Source organism: Myotis myotis, unplaced genomic scaffold (assembly GCF_014108235.1).
Source record: "Myotis myotis isolate mMyoMyo1 unplaced genomic scaffold, mMyoMyo1.p scaffold_m19_p_20, whole genome shotgun sequence".
NCBI lineage: Eukaryota > Metazoa > Chordata > Mammalia > Chiroptera > Vespertilionidae > Myotis > Myotis myotis.
The window spans coordinates 14,604,878-14,620,996 of NW_023416325.1; the positions used below are offsets into that span (position 1 = coordinate 14,604,878).

The following is a 16,119-nucleotide window of genomic DNA, read 5'->3' on the forward strand; positions in this document are numbered from 1 at the left end:
TACGTGGGGGGGAACCGAGGCCTGGTCTTTCCTGGGCCCTAACCCCCGACTAATACAAGGTTGATGGCATCGTGAACTGCAATTCTACTACTGACCTCTTCGCACCGCCGAGTGAGGGTGACAATTGCGTTTCTCTGTCAACCTGCACCAGGGCCTGCGTGTCTGCTGTACAAAAGGAAGGAGAGGGGCCTGGCCTGTCTGGCTCCGTGAATCTCTGGTCCAGGGCACGTAACTGGGTTGCAGGATCGATCCCCAGTGCTGGTTGGGCGTGTGCAGGAGGCAAACAATCAGTGTGTCTCTCTCACATCAATGTTTCTCTGTGTGTGTGTGTGTGTCTTTCCCCCGCCCTTCCACTCTCTAAAAATCAATGAAAGAATATCCTCCGGTGAGGATTTTAAAAAAAAAAAAAAAAAAAAAAGGAAAGGAGAGGGAAAGCAAAGCAGCTTTCAGAAAGCAGGTGGCACGGGGACTCCAACCATACGGGCAGGGTCCTGGTCTTTAGGGGATTTTCTCCATCCTTTTGGGAACTTCTCTATCACATCAATGAGGACAATTTGGCTCAGAGCTCCCCTGTGCCAGACAGTGAGCTAAGAGTTTAACATGCCTTGTCTCCCTAACTCCTCATGAAATCACTCAGAGACGGATACTATTGTGCTCATCTTACAGATGGAAAAATGGAAGCTTGATGAAGTTCAGTTCTCTGCCCACTCAGCAAGATAGGGATGTATCTGGAATGGGAACTCTCTCTCTCTCTCTCTCTCTCTCTCTCTCTCTCTCTCTCTCTCTGAGGCGAAGGCTTTTTATAAAAAAAATATATATTTTTTTTTATTGATTTCAGAGAGGAAGGGAGAGGGAGAGACAGAAACATCAATGATAGAATCATTGATTGGCTGCCTCCTGCATGCCTCCTACTGGGGATCCAGCCTGCAACCCAGGCATGTGCCCTTGATCGGAATTGAACCTGGGACCCTTCAGTCCCCAGGTCAACACTCTATCCACTGAGCTCAACTAATGTCCCTGGATATATTCTATGCATCTACAAAATACAGGTATACATTTAAAGGGGTTTTTAATACCTTTATAGGCCCTGGCCAGGTAGCTCTGTTGGTTAGCGCATCATCCCTATATGCCAAGATTGTGGGTTCGATCCCCGGTCAGGACACATACAGGAATCAACCAATGAATGCATGAATAAGTGGGATAACAAATCGGTGTTTCTCTCCCTCCCTTCCTCTCTCTCTAAAAATCAATAAATAAAATTTTATAAAAGACTTTGATGGTCTTTTTAAGAAATGAAATATCTACACTAATAAAAGACAAAGATGCTAATTGACCATACCTTTGCTACGCCCATCAGCCAATCAGAAGAGTATGCAAATTAACCCAGCAAAGATGGCCGTTAAATTTGCATACTGCAGGCAGGCAGGGTGGGGCAGCGCCATCCACCGCCTGCCCCAACCGCAGATTCGGGCCTGCCCTGTGTGACCCGGGGAGGTGGGGCAGGCACCGCAGGATCGGGCCTGCCATCTGCCACCCGGGGAGCGGGCCTAAGCCAGGAGGTGGTTATCTCCCAAGGGGTCCCAGACTGTGAGAGGGCACAGGTCAGGCTGAGGGACACCCATCCCTGCCAGTGCACAAATTTTTGTGCACCGGGCCTCTAGTATATATATAAAAAGCTAAGCGACCGGCCAGCCAGCCAACTGGCCAACCGGCCAGTAACTATGATGCACACTGACCACCAAGGGGCAGATGCTCAATGTAGGAGCTGCCAAGTGACGGCAACTTTGCAGAGTGTCCTCTCACACTCCGGACCCTGCAGGGGATGTTGGACTGCCGGTTTCAGCCCAATCCCTGCAGGCAGGTCGAGGGACCCCACCTGCCTGAGGGACCCCACTCATTCCACAGACGCCCTTTGAGCCCCGGCGCCACCCCAGGTATGGCCAGTTGAGGAGGGACCTCAGGAGGTTGGCTCCAAGGTGTGTCCAGCCCATCTCGCCCAGTCTCACCCCGCTGGCCACCTTCTAATTAATTTCCTTTCAATGTGCACGAATCCGTGCACTGGGCCTCTAGTATTTTTATAATCATCTACGGCTACTTTTTAGTTCCGTTAATTACCTGTCAACCGTAGTAAGCACAGTGATACCCTCTTTCTGCAAGTGAACCAGTTTACAAGGCTTGATGTAGGGGAGGGTGGAGGCAGACAGCGGTGGGCGGTACACATCCCAGACCACCAGCTTCCCTTCCAGGGTGGCCGACAGGACTTGGGTGAAATTCAGGTGAAAGATGGACTGGCTGAACTTCCCCACGTGCTTGTTGAATGTCTGCATTTCAAAAGGCAGATCATGAGCTATCGTTGGTGAGACGCATAAAACAAGCTGTTTACCCACATGTGGCGTTTTATAATATGGCCCTGAAATGTAGTAGAAAAAGATACAAAAGTTTAAAAAGCACAAATCAATCCCTTAAAAAAAAACGCTCCCCTGTGGATTGCCCTGGCCCAGGCAGCTCTGAAGCTCACGTGCTAAGATTGAGTGGAGGGTTGTGTATTCTGTCCATTAAACTGTTTGCTGAAAGCAAATGCCAGAGTGGCCAAGCTCTGCTCCTATCTGTTCCACTTTCCTCGCTGAGGTTTCAGAGACGGATAAAGAAACCAAGGTCTGCCGTGGGCAGAAGCACGCCCCAGGCGTGAGACACCATAAAACAGTTCTCCCAGCCTCCCTGGGACCATCCGTTACTCTCAGCAGCGGGAGTGAAGCCTGTACACGGAGTGTCCCTCAGGCTCCCTGTGAAGCTTGTGCTGCGTAGAACAAGGCACGGGGTGGCCTTAGACAACGTCTTAGAGGGCAGGTATAGGGAGAACCCAGAGCAGGGAGTGGCGCCGCTCCTCGAGGGATCAGCAAATGAAAAAAGGAAAGGAACTTGCAGTCTGTCTGTCATACGACGCGGTACGTCTGCCGCCCGATTGTCTAAGATCCTAAGGTTTACCTCGTCTGGCCTGAACACAAGAGGATCAGTAAAAACAAAAACAAAAAAAACAACTGGTTAAGCAAGGGCACCGGGCTTTTCCTAAGAGCAGCCCTGTTTCAATGCGAAGCATTTTTATTATTTCAAACTACAGAGACTCCGTGGAGCGTAACGGCCATGAATAACTGGAACGGGCTGCATTTATTTGTTGATAATTTGATCTACGAAAAACAGGAGTTTGCAGACAGAATCATCTCTCCCATGTCCGTCCATCTCGTCGTCTTCTTTCCTCTTGGCATGCCCGCTCAGACATGGGATTTCTGTGAGTCACACCAGGAGTGCAGGTGGGAAGCAGAAAAACTACCCTGTGGTTCTCGCTGAGCGCAGACCACCCGGGTCTCAGGTCAGGAAATGCGCAGGCGACGGGACTCAGGTCCGCCGCACAGGCGGTCGCTCCGGGTGACCAGGCAAGGACAGCGCTGCCTCCAAGGCCTGGCTCACCGCTCTTCTGCTGGCCCTTAAAAGTCTAAATGCCCGATATCTTTTCTTACAATATGCTTTTATAGATTTCAGAGAGAGGAAGGGAGAGGGAGAGAGAAAGAAACATCAGTGATGAGAGAGAATCATCGATCGGCTGCCTCCTGCATGCCCCACACCGGGGACCAAGCCCACAACATGGGCCTGTGCCCTGACCAGGAATAGCACCGTGACCTCCTGGTTCATAGGTCGATGCTCGACCACGGAGCCACAGCGGCGTGGCTCAGTATCTTTATTACTCTGAACACTGAGCAGCCAGCTACTCTGTGTTCAACTACTCTACTTACGTGACTCCATACTAACTGCCCTTCTTTGTCATATGTGCACGCATAGCTTACTGAAGCCATCACTTTCTGGGGGGGATATGTTCTCATGGGAGTAAACTTCCTTTTCTATAATATTTTATTTTTAACAGCACATCCGTTATTTTCAACTGACAAATTCAATATGGTAAAGGACCCAACTAAAGTATTTTTATATATTATTTCCCTACATTAAGACATGCAAAGAGCAGCCCAAAATGCCTACATGTTTATTCTCCACAAAACCAGATGTATAAAAAAGCGACAGGGAAAAAATAAATATAAATTTTTAAAAAGCGACGGACATACTCACTTTTTCTGTTAAAAGTGGGGCACTGTGAATAAGTATGTCTCTCTCTTCATACTGGTAAGGACAGGAAAAAACAAAACAAAACATCACTACTGAAACAAAGACCTGGTTTCCCAAAGAACTAACTACATAACAACAAAATCGGAACAAACGCGTCTAAACAGGCTCAGAGCTTCGCAGCTTCCACAGGTAAGAGAACCTGCTGCCTCCAGGGACAGCCAGAAACATTCAGCCAGAAGAACAAATACTGAAGAACTGCCACAAATGATTGCGACCTGAAATGGTGGTCAGTGCGAGTGGATTCCACCTGTGCAAGGCTCTCAAGCTATCACAAATACCTGAAGTAATGATTATCGCTGAAAATCAGCCACGCAATGTGTTTTTTGTTGTTTACTGCCATCTCCTATTGAGGTAAAATGGACATCACATAAAATCAGCCACTGACCCTTTTAAAGTGTATAATTCAGTGATACTTAGTCTGTGAACAGTGCTGTGTAACCATCATTCCTCTCCCCAGAGGGAAGCCCCTGCCCATTAAGTGGTCCTGGTCCTGCCCCTCCTCCAGCCCTGAGAACCACTATTCTGGATCCTGTCTCGATGGGTTTACCTATTCCGGACCTTTCACGTAAGTGGAATATTCCATTTACACCACGTGACTTTGTGTGTCTGGCTTCTCTCTCACTTGGCGTCACGTTTTCAAGGTTCACCCATGGTGTAGGATGAAATCAGCTCTCCATTCCTTTTAACGGCTAAATAATATCCCATTGTATAGATGGACCACCTTTTGTTTATCCACTCATGTGTTGATGGACATTTGGTTTGGTTCAACTTTTTGGTTATTGCGAATGCCGCTGCTGCTGTGAACACCTATGTGTATTTTTTTGTCTGTTTTCAATTCTTTTGAGGCTATACCTAGGAATTGCTGACTTGTATAGTAATTTTACGTTTAACTTCTTCAAAAAAAATACGTTGTTATTGTTTTTTTGAGAGAGAGAGAAGAAGGGAGAGGAAGGGAGATAGAAACAACCATGATAGAGAAACATTGATGAGCTGCCTGCTGCATGCCCGCTACTGGAGATCAAGCCTGAAACCCCAGCATATGCCCTGACCGGAAATCAAACCAGACACCTCTTGGTACATGGGACGACGCTCAATCCACTGAGCCACACCGGCTGGGCTATGTTTGACTTTTGATCTTGTTTTAATGTCATAATTTTGCCCTGTGTCAGTATAAATATTGCTGATCTGTTTTCTAATCCTTTCTAAAAGGCCCAAGATCTCAAAAACACAAAAACAAAACAAAAACACTACCCTATACTTTAGACCTGTTAAATATATTCATATAGATATTTGACTTTTTATTTAAAAATTAAATAAGAGTTAAATTATCTACTTCAGAATGAATATGCTAATTTCCAATGTGACTAAAATAAATACTGTAATTAAATCAAAACACTTCAATATATTTATTGCTTCCTAAGAACATACAATATTGTTACATTACCAAAACATCTGTCCTCAAAGGATGAACATGTGTTTGTTAGTAAATTTAAAACAAATCGAGATATTTGTACTTACCCACAAATAATGTATTGCCCGTACTTTACTATTGCTCACCAATTCTTTATTATTTGTTGGATTAAAAATAAGGTAGTTCTGAAATATAAAGTATGGAGACATATTACAATAAACAATAAATTTTCTGTTTCTCTCTGGTTAAGCTAAATGTTCAAATTAAGTGAGATTTTTATTAAAATACATAACTGAATAGGAATCTAAAACAGAGCAGACATGGCATTTTATAAGCAGTAGGAATATAAATACCGATCATTAAAGTTAATGGTCTCAGTGCATTCCCTTTCTTAGGCTCATTTATTATAACTCATCAGCTAGGAATTAGAACAAGCAAAAGTACACCAGCATTCACCAACAACTCTTATTCTGTGTTCTTGAGGAGAAAGGCCACTGCGTACACATTTCTGAATCCGACAGGCCCACAGGTAGCTTGGGATGAATACAAAATATTGGAAGGAGATTCTGCTTCCTGCCAAGGTGCTGAACAGCAGGGGGACCTGGCTCCCTTCCTGAAACCAGCCCCGCAGACCTCTCTAGAAGCGAGGGAGGCGTGCAATGCAGAGACTGAACGATCCCTCAAAAGAAAGTGGGAAACCCTGGGAGGCTTTCCGCGTGCATCTTAAGATGGCACGGGTACAGCCCGAGATGCAGGGTTGCAGGCGTGGCATCAAGAAGCAAGCTGGACAAAGACGTTGAATGCATATATGCACAACACAGCCTATAGGGTGCTGAAGGCCTGGGGAGGGCGGGAGGGGGGATGGGGGTGGGCAGGAGGGGGTCAACGGAGGAAAAAAGGGGACATATGTAACATTTTCAATAATAAAGCATCATTTTTTTTAAAAAAAGCAGCAGCAGCAGCGGGTTGGAGCCTGGCTGGTGTGGCTCAGTAGTTGAGTGTCGACCTATGAAGCAGGAAGTCACAGTTCAATTCCCGGTCAGGGCACATGCCCAGAGTTAAAGGCTCAATCCCCAGTGGAGGGTGAGCAGGAGACAGCCCATCAATCTCTCTCTCTCTCCCTCTCCCTTCCCCTCTGAAATCAATAAAAATATATTTTAAAAAAAAGAACACAGTAGAATCTGGCACATAAGAAGTATTCAAAAAAGTTAGTTATTATCAGAAATCAAATGAGATCTCAGTTATGAAAACGTTTTAAAAAGCTCTACTGCACCAAAACTCCACTAAAACAAGAAGTCACATGAACAACAAATATGCATCTATCAACAAGTGAATCTAAGAATCAAGTGAATAAATAATCTGATGAACAGAATGAACTGGTGATTATAATAGAATCAGGGACATAGAAAGGGAATGGACTGACCATTCTTGGGGGGGAAAGGGGTGTGGGAGATGTGGGAAGAGACTGGACAAAAATCGTGCACCTATGGATGAGGACAGTGGGTGGGGAGTGAGGGCGGAGGGTGGGGCGGGAACTGGGAGGAGGGGAGTTATGGGGGGGAAAAAAGAGGAACAAATGTAATAATCTGAACAATAAAGATTTAATTTAAAAAAAAAAAAAAGAAATCGCTTTGGCTTGGCCTGAGTGACCTTAGGTAGGTCCTTCCAGGCTCAGACTGAACTCACCTGAAAACCGTACTCCTTGGGCAGGTCCAGCGTGCACGCCGGTGTTTCGGCCGCTAAAGTCCACCTCCAGATGCAAACTTTCTGTAAGTGAGAGCAGACAGGAGGACGGGGTGTCCGGGGGCCTCTGGAGTCACCACACTGCTGGTTAACCCTGGAACCTGTTCACTAAGCACAGCGCCCAGGCTAAGCCGCGAGGCACAGAGCTCCTGACAACGTGGAGGCCAGTCTTCCCAAGAGCATCGCAGATGCCACGCGGCCTGAACAGAGCGGCTCCCGGGGACGCTCTGGACGCGTCGGCCCGCCCACGGAGGCCACCCTGAAGGTCCCTGTACCTGGATTTCGGCATCTGAGATGGTTGCCAGATACTTGGCATCGCGGGTCATGGCTATGGCCCTGATGCCTTCGCCTTCCGGGCAGCTGTCGAATATTGTGTGCACGGGAATCCTGCAAGACAGGACGGGGGACAAGCATTTGCTGGGCCTGCCCTGGTTCCCACAGGGACGCACTTCAAAAGCATAACGACTGGGGATAAATAAATGTGGTGTTTCCAGGCAGCGGAATATGACTCGGACGTGCAAAGAAATGAGCACGGACACACACTGCAACGTGGATGAACCTTACGTCATGCAGAGCCCGGCCGGCCTGGCTCAATGGTTGAGTGTCAACCCATGAACCAGGTCACAGCTCGATTCCTGGTCAGGGCACATGCCCGGGTTGCAGGCTTGATCCCCAGTAGGGGGCGGGCAAGGGGCAGCCAATCGATGATTCTCTCTCATTGAATGTTTCTCTCTATCCCTCTCCCTTCCTCTCTATGAAATCAATAAAAAGATATTTTTAAATAATTCTTTATTGTTGAAAGCATTACATATGTCTTCTTTTTCCCCCATTGACCCCCTCCAGCCCACCCCTACCCCCTGCCTCAGGACCTCACCACCCCATTGTCTGTGTCCATGGGCCTTGCATATATGTATACAAGGTCTTTGGTTAATTACCTCCCACCTACCCACCCTCCCCCACCTTCCCTCTGAGATTCCGCACTCTGTTCCATGCTTCCATGTCTCTGGATCCACTCCGTTCATCAGTTTATTCTGTTAGTTAGATTCCACATATGAGTGAGATCATGTGATTCTTGTCTTTCTCTGACTGACTTATTTCACTTAGCATGATGCTCTCCAGGTCCCTCCATGCTGTCTCAAAGGGTAAGAGAGTCTTCTTTTTTACCACTGCATAGTATTCCATGATATAAATGTACCACAGCTAATAAAAAGGTATTTTTAAAAAAAGAAGAAGGTAGGCCGAAACCGGTTTGGCTCAGTGGATAGAGCGTCGGCCTGCGGACTGAAGGGTCCCGGGTTCGATTCCGGTCAGGGGCATGTGCCTGGGTTGCGGGCATATCCCCAGTGGGAGATGTGCAGGAGGCAGCTGATCGATGTTTCTCTCTCATCGATGTTTCTGGCTCTCTATCTCTCTCCCTTCCTCTCTGTAAAAAATCAATAAAATATATTTAAAAAAAAAAAAAAAAGAAAAAGAAGGTAGATTGTGGAAAGTCACCACAATTTTGTGAAAAAAGCAAATTGCAAAACAGTATACACAGCATGTCCTGATTGTGTGTGTGTGTGTGTGTGTGTGTTTGTGTGTGTGTTTATAGGAATAGATTCCCAACTAAACAATGGTGACTTGGAGAAGGGGTTTGAGTGCGAAGGACTTTATTTTTTTTTTTTTTATAAACTTCTGTACTGTGTCACTTGGCAAGATGTTAGAACTGTAAGAAACAGACAAAGCCTCGACACATGCAGAGATTAATCAGGACATTTAAACATCTAAGAGAGCCAAAGGAATGCAACGGACAACAGAAGCCATGATGGAAGTAAGCTGTCATGTTGGGGTCCCCGACTTCAGAAATGAAGAGCGGGTGGTGGCAAGAAGATGCAACCCAGGAACCTGGCTACCAGCTCCCCGCCCCTTTTTTTTTCATTGTGGAGCTGTTGGTACAGAGAATACAATCAGTGTCCCGCTTGGCCAGAACCAGGTCCGTGTGCTGGCTGAGGGCCGGCCTGGTTCTCTGTCGCCCGGAAACTCCATCCCGCTGTGTAGCCGCCCCAAACATTCATGTGGAAAGGCGGTCCGCACGTTGTTGGGAATGGCACAATGATGTCCTTAGCTGGAAGATATATCTTACCCCTGGGGAGATTTAGAATTCAATATAGAGAAGATGAAATCAGTCAAACCTACACTTTTTTATTTTTAATCCTCACCCAAGGATATTTTTCCATTGATTTTAGAGAAAGTGGAAGAAAGAGCGAGAGATAGAGAGAAACACTGACGTGAGAGAAACATCGACTGATTGCCTCCTGTACGCACCCTGACCAGGGCCGGGCCAGGGAGGAGCCTGCAACCAAGGTACATGCCCTTGACGGGACTTGAACCCGGGACCCTTTGGTGTGCAGGCTGACACTCTATCCTCTGAGCCAAACCAGGTAGGACCAGACCTACACTCTTAACATATTTGTGATTAGAAAACCAGTTGCTTCTTATTAGGAACTAGAGGCCTGGTGCATGAAATTCGTGCACAGGGGTGTGTGTCCCTCAGCCCAGCCTTCACCCTCTCCAATATGGGACCCCTCGAGGGATGTCTGACTGCCCACCGGGATCGGGACTAAGCGGGCAGTCGTACATCCCTCTCACAATCCAGGACTGCTGGCTCCCAACCGCTCACCTGCCTGCCTGCCTGACTGCCCCTAACCACTTCCGTGCCAGCTTGATTGATGCCTAACTGCTCCCCTGCTGGCCCGATTGCCACTAACTGCCCTCCCCTGCAGGCCTGGTCACCCCCAACTGCCCTCCCCTGCAGGCCTGGTCCCTCCAACTGCCCTCCCCTGCAGGCCTGGTCACCCCCAACTGCCCTCCTCTGTAGGCCTGGTTGCCCCCAACTACCCTCCCCTGCAGACCTGGACACCCCCAACTGCCCTCCCCTGCAGGCCTGGACACCCCCAACTGCCCTCCCCTGCCAGCCATCTTGTGTCCATGTGGGAGCGGCCATCTTGTGTGTTGGAGTGATGATCAATTTGCATATTACCTCTTTATTAGATAGTATGGGTGATGTTTAAGAGAATTTAATATATCAAAGTCTCTAATACTATATTTGTGATTCTAATTCAAAGTACATAATTGATTTTGACATAATTTTAAATTCAAATCGTATTAGGTTTATAAACAATATTAGGACGCTTAAGAGAACTTAAGATTTGCCATACTTATGTCTAATTTATTAGATTTACAAGAATCACTTAAGCATGGGTGAAGGATTTAGTTGTTAATGAGACTACTACAGAACTTAAAGATGAAACCAAGTATATTCAACTTTTAAATGCAGCTTAAAATGTTTAAAAGGAGTAAATAATCAAATTTGTAAGTGGAGCCAAACATTAATCAAAATCCCCTTAAAGGAGATTGCAAAAATATGCTAGGTTCATAAATAAAATAAGATTTATAAGTTGAAGGAAAAGCTTAAAGAAGAACTATAATTTTCAATTTGTCACTTTAATAAAGTGAATATTAATTCCAAACCAAATAATCTTTTCTGGGTCCCCAAGTCATTTGCGAATCATAAAACTCATAGCGACCTATTGCTTGAATTGTTAGCCACAGATACCCTTTACTTTGTAAATTTTTTTAACCCTCACCTGAAGATATATTGATTTTTTTTTTTTTTTCAGAGAGGAAGGGAGAGGGAGAGAGACAGAAACATCAATGATAAAAGAGAATCATGGATTGGCTGCCTCCTGCACACCCCCTACTGGAGATTGAGCCCCAATCCAGGCATATGTCCTGACCAGGAATTGAACCTCTTGGTTCATGGGTTGACACTCAATCACTAAGTCGGTTGGCTACTTACTGATTTTAGAGAGAGAGGATGAGAGAGAGAGAGAGAGAGCGCGAGAGAGAGAGAAACACTGATGTGAGAGAGAAACATCGGTTGCTCCCACAAGCACATGACTGGGGATTGAACCTGCAACCTAGGTATGTGCCCTGACCAGGAATCAAACCTGCAAACTTTTGGGTGTACAGGATGATACTCCAACCAACTGAGCCACCTGGCTGGGATATATATGCTTTACTTTGTAATTAAAAAAAAAAATCACTGCCTCACGTTGCTCCCAGTCTAGTGGGGAGACTGCTTTATAAATAAAAAAAAATCAAAGGCCGAACCGGTTTGGTTCAGTGGATAGCGCGTCGGCCTGCGAACTGAAGGGTCCTGGGTTCGATTCCGGTCAAGGGCATGTACCTTGGTTGCGGGTGCATCCCCAGTAGGGGGTGTGCAGGAGGCAGCTGATCGATGCTTCTCTCTCATCAATGTTTCTGGTTCTCTATCCCTCTCCCTTCCTCTCTGTAAAAAATCAATAAAATATATTTTTTTTAAAAAGAAGAAGAAAGAAAAAAATCAAAGGATAAGCGACTGCAAGGGGCCCGCGGGGCCTGGGGAGGAGGAGCTTCCGAGAAGCGGCGCCAGGCACTGTGCCGGCCGCTCTCCCCCACAATCCCGGCAGGTCAGTGCAGTGGTCTAGGTAGTGAAATTCCTGTCTACCCAGAACCTCCGCATGTGATCTCATTTAGAAACAGGGGCTTTGCAGATGTAATTAATTCGGTTCAGATGAGGTGACACTGGACGAGGGTGGGCCCTGAATCCAATGACTGGTGTCCGCACAGAAGAGAAGGCACAGAGAGACGCGTAGGGGGAAAGGCCGTGTGAGGATGGAAACAGCCTGGAGGACTGGCCTACTAGCCATGAGCACCGGGGCTCGCCCGCCGCCACCAGCAGCTGGGAGAGGACATGGGACAGACTCTCCCAGGAGAGTCCGAACCAGCCGGCTTCCAACTGCTGGACTCGTGAACTGAGAAACCTGTCATTTTAAGCCTCCCAGCTGGTGGTCCTTTCGTGCAGCAGCTGCGGGAAAGGAAAACGACAGGTATGACTGGACGGGGACAGTCCTCACTTCTCTGGGCCTCCAAGCCGGGTAGTGCGACCTGGCTCCCCTCAGCCCAGGCCACTCTGGGGCACAACAAACGGAGTTTCTGGGCTGAAAGAACCAAGAATCGTAAATGGGAAATTCGCCCAGGCCATGTCCATCAGGCCTCGAGGCGACAAGACAGCCGGGCTTCCCAGGCAACCTCCCACTCACCTGTGCCCCATCCCTGGCTTCACGTCCCCGCACGCACGGCACTGTTCACTGCCTGCTGGTCACAGTGGCAGATATTCTACGAAAACTGGGAGGGGGGGGACGGCGGGGGAGGGGAGGGAGTGACGGCGCCAAGCCTACCCTGTGAAGGAGTCCCAGATCATCAACAGGCAGTCGGGCCCTCTGTCGGCCGTGGCGATCCACCGCCTGTCCTCGCTGGCGCACATGCAGGAGATCACGTTGGGGTGGCCCTACGGAAACGGGGAAAGCAGCTTTGAAACATGGAGGATGCAGCCCAGCCCTGGTATCGGCAGGAAAGACTGGGGCCCCGCAGAGAGCCGAGCCCCTTCCCCGGCGCATCGGGCTGGAAATTCTACTTCTAGGAGGCAGGTGCCTTCCGTTGCAGCCACGTGTCTGGGACCCCGGCACAATCCTGAGTGTTAACTGAACTCTTAGAAAACACTTCGTGGTGTTTTGTTCTAGTTCAGTGGTTCTCAACCTTCTGGCCCTTTAAATACGGTTCCTCATGTTGTGACCCAACCATAAAATTATTTTCGTTGCTACTTCATCACTGTCATGTTGCTACTGTTATGAATCGTCATGTAAATATCTGATATGCAGGATGGTCTTAGGCGACCCCTGTGAAAGGGTCGTTCGACCGCCAAAGGGGTCGCGACCCACAGGTTGAGAACCGCTGCTCTAGGCATTGACTAAAGAAGTCCTTATTAAAATGTATGTTGATTGCCCTGGCTGGTGTGGCTCAGTTGGTTGAGCCTTGTGCCATGCACCGAGAGGTCACCGTTCCATTCCCAGTCCAGGGCACGTGCCCGGGTGAGAGGCTCCATCCCCAGTGGGGGGCGTGCAGGCAGCAGCCGATCGATGATTCTCTCTCATCACTGATGCTTCTATCTCTCTCTCCCTCCCCCTTCCTCTCTGAAATCAATAAAAAAATATATTTAAAAAATCAAATAAGCCGCCCTAACCGGTTTGGCTCAGTGGATAGAGCGTCGGCCTGCGGACTGAGAGGTCCCAGGTTCGATTCCAGTCAAGGGCATGTACCTGGGTTGCGGGCACATCCCCAGTAGAAGATGTGCAGGAGGCAGCTGATCGATGTTTCTCTCTCATCGATGTTTCTAACTCTCTATCTCTCTCCCTTCCTCTCTGTAAAAAATCAATAAAATATATTTTTTAAAAAATCAAATAAAATAAGAATTTAAAAAATACATGTTCACTGAAAGGGTAACAGAGAACTGTCTATCACAGTGATGGCGAACCCTTTGAGCTCGGCGTGTCAGCATTTTGAAAAACCCTAACTTAACTCTGGTGCCGTTTCACATATAGAAATTTTTTGATATTTGCAACCATAGTAAAACAAAGACTTATATTTTTGATATTTATTTTATATATTTAAATGCCATTTAACAAAGAAAAATCAACCAAAAAAATGAGTTTGCATGTCACCTCTGACACGCGTGTCATAGGTTCGCCATCACTGGTCTATGAGGTTAACTATTGGGAAGTCAGACACCAAGGAAACGCGGCACTTGGACGGGTAAACGACGGCCAGGAAACGGGCCACCGGTGCCAGAGCAGAAGACGCAGAGTGGTGTGGGGGGGCGCGGGGCGGGGTGAACAAGAAGAAAGTTGTGGAGGACAAACTGACCCCACCTCCCAGCATGAGTAAGAGGACCAAAGCCCTTTGAAAGCTGGAAGGGAAGCCAAGGGTTAACACGGTCGGTCGGAAGCCCTTTGTGCGTAGTCCTGCGGAGACAACACAATCTATTCTGGCCACGTTTCTACGGAAATGTGAAACACGCAGATATTTTAAACTCGTGTTGCTATAAAATTAAAATCCGCGGCTGTTTGTAAATTGATTCTGATTGGAATCGGAGAGACAGCGAACAATAAAATGTGTTCCTGAACACAGGATGTGCCACAGTTCAGAGGAGAGGTGGGGAAGCATGAGGGTGATGCGGAGTGAAGTCAGCCCCGGGAATAAAAAACGAACTGCTGTAGCCAAGCTGAAGATGGCCTCTGGGGCCCGCAGGGGAACAGCCGCCTACCCGAAGGTGATGCTGAGTGTTCTTGTAAACGTTGTAGATGACCGCGGTGTGGGCGTTGGCGTACAGGAGCACCCGCTGCTCTTCGTCTCGGATGTAGTACACAGGGAGAGAACTGTTCCATCCGAACTTCCAAGTCATGGTCTGGAAGACAAAGGCAAGACCAGCAAGACGCTACCATGTGTCCAGCCCGAGCTGCGACTCCAGGCGCTTCCCTCCTCCCTTCTCCCCTTTGCAGCCCCATCATAGTTCTGGACATAAGTCCGGTACCCAGGCAATGGCCTGTGGGTCCCTCAAGGGTTATCGTGAGGAACAAGGCTTTTTCCTTTATTCTCGGCATGACCAGCACTAGGTAAACAGTAGGAGCTAAATTAATGTCGAAGTGCATAAAGTGATGCCCAGGAGGTGCAGGTGGGGAAAGCCACAGCTGGTCTGGATGCCACCAGCACAGAGGGGACAGGAGATGGTTACAGTTATACCAAACTGTAATAGTAGTCACCTCAGGCAGAAGGGGTTGGGGTGGGGAGGGTGCAAGAAGTGGAATCCTGCCTTTAAAAATAAATAAATAAATAAAGAGCATCTATTCATTTTAACAGGAAGAAGAAACAATAAAGGCAAAAGGAAAGTGCTGGAAACCATTTACTGTCTTTATTAGCTGAGTATAGACAGAGACCCCAAAAGTTAGTAACCTTGAAGCCCTAGCAAAGGTCAGGGCTGTGTACCACCCAGTTAATCTAGATAATGGTAGCTGAAGCAACCTCCCTACCTTCAATCATGTAAATTGCCTAAGGGTCATGCTATGACCTAATCTGTGTGTCATTGAAACCTCCTTACCCTAGGGCTGCCCCAGACCAAATCAAAGGTTGGAGCAGCCAGAGCATCCGGGGAAGTCTCTCTCTCCTTGAGCTGGACTTGCCCGCCTGGCTCCCCGACATTTCCAAATTATCTCGTGTCTTTTTCTCTCATTTGTTGTGAGGCTCCTCTTTCAGATGCCGAACCCTACTCCACGCTGGACGTGGAAGGAAACTAACTCAGCAGGAAAGGAGAAAAGATAAAAGGAAAAAGAGCTAAACAAATCAGCAAAGCAAAAAGGTCCAGGAAAGTTCCAGTTCTGCAGTGAGCCCGAGGCTAACTGGACCCCTGGGACCCCTGGCACAACGCTGAGTGTTAACTGAACTCTTGGAAAACACTTCGTGGTGTTTTGTTCTAGGCACTGACTAAGGAAGTCCTTATTCAAATACACGTTAATTGCCCTGGCTGGTGTGGCTCAGTTGCTGGAGCCTTGTGCCATGCATCACGAGGCCACCGTTCGATTCCCAGTCCAGGGCACGTGGGCAGTGGCTTTTGTCAGGTCCAGAGAGCGGGGCCCCGACACAGAGACCACTTGCTCTCCCGAGTGACAGTCCCTGATGTCCCGGTAGCTGGCGGATCAAGGCAAAAGTCTTCACTGGCTCTAAAACTCAACGATTCTTTCTTCCAGGCTGAGCAGCTCAAGTTTAACCTGGAACTCCGGGGCTCAGAGTGGCCACACCAACAGAAAGGATCTGTCAGTTGTCTGCGTTTCCCGCTAGGCATTTTCCCACCCTCATCCTCCTCCTCATCCTCCTCCTCC

The 16,119-nt window shown here is 47.9% G+C and overlaps 1 protein-coding gene across 1 annotated transcript in view; it reads right to left on the minus strand.

Annotated features, from left to right (window-relative positions):
- Positions 1-16,119, minus strand: part of CFAP251 (cilia and flagella associated protein 251) — a 47,769-nt gene that overhangs the window by 28,934 nt on the left and 2,716 nt on the right. Inside the window, exons 3-9 of the mRNA XM_036353879.1 lie at positions 14,511-14,651; positions 12,589-12,698; positions 7,603-7,714; positions 7,271-7,351; positions 5,692-5,769; positions 4,117-4,167; positions 2,116-2,321 (exon numbers count right to left, since the gene is read on the minus strand). Of these exons, the coding sequence (XP_036209772.1) occupies positions 2,116-2,321; positions 4,117-4,167; positions 5,692-5,769; positions 7,271-7,351; positions 7,603-7,714; positions 12,589-12,698; positions 14,511-14,651 (779 nt within the window). The remainder of the gene's footprint in view (positions 1-2,115; positions 2,322-4,116; positions 4,168-5,691; positions 5,770-7,270; positions 7,352-7,602; positions 7,715-12,588; positions 12,699-14,510; positions 14,652-16,119) is intronic.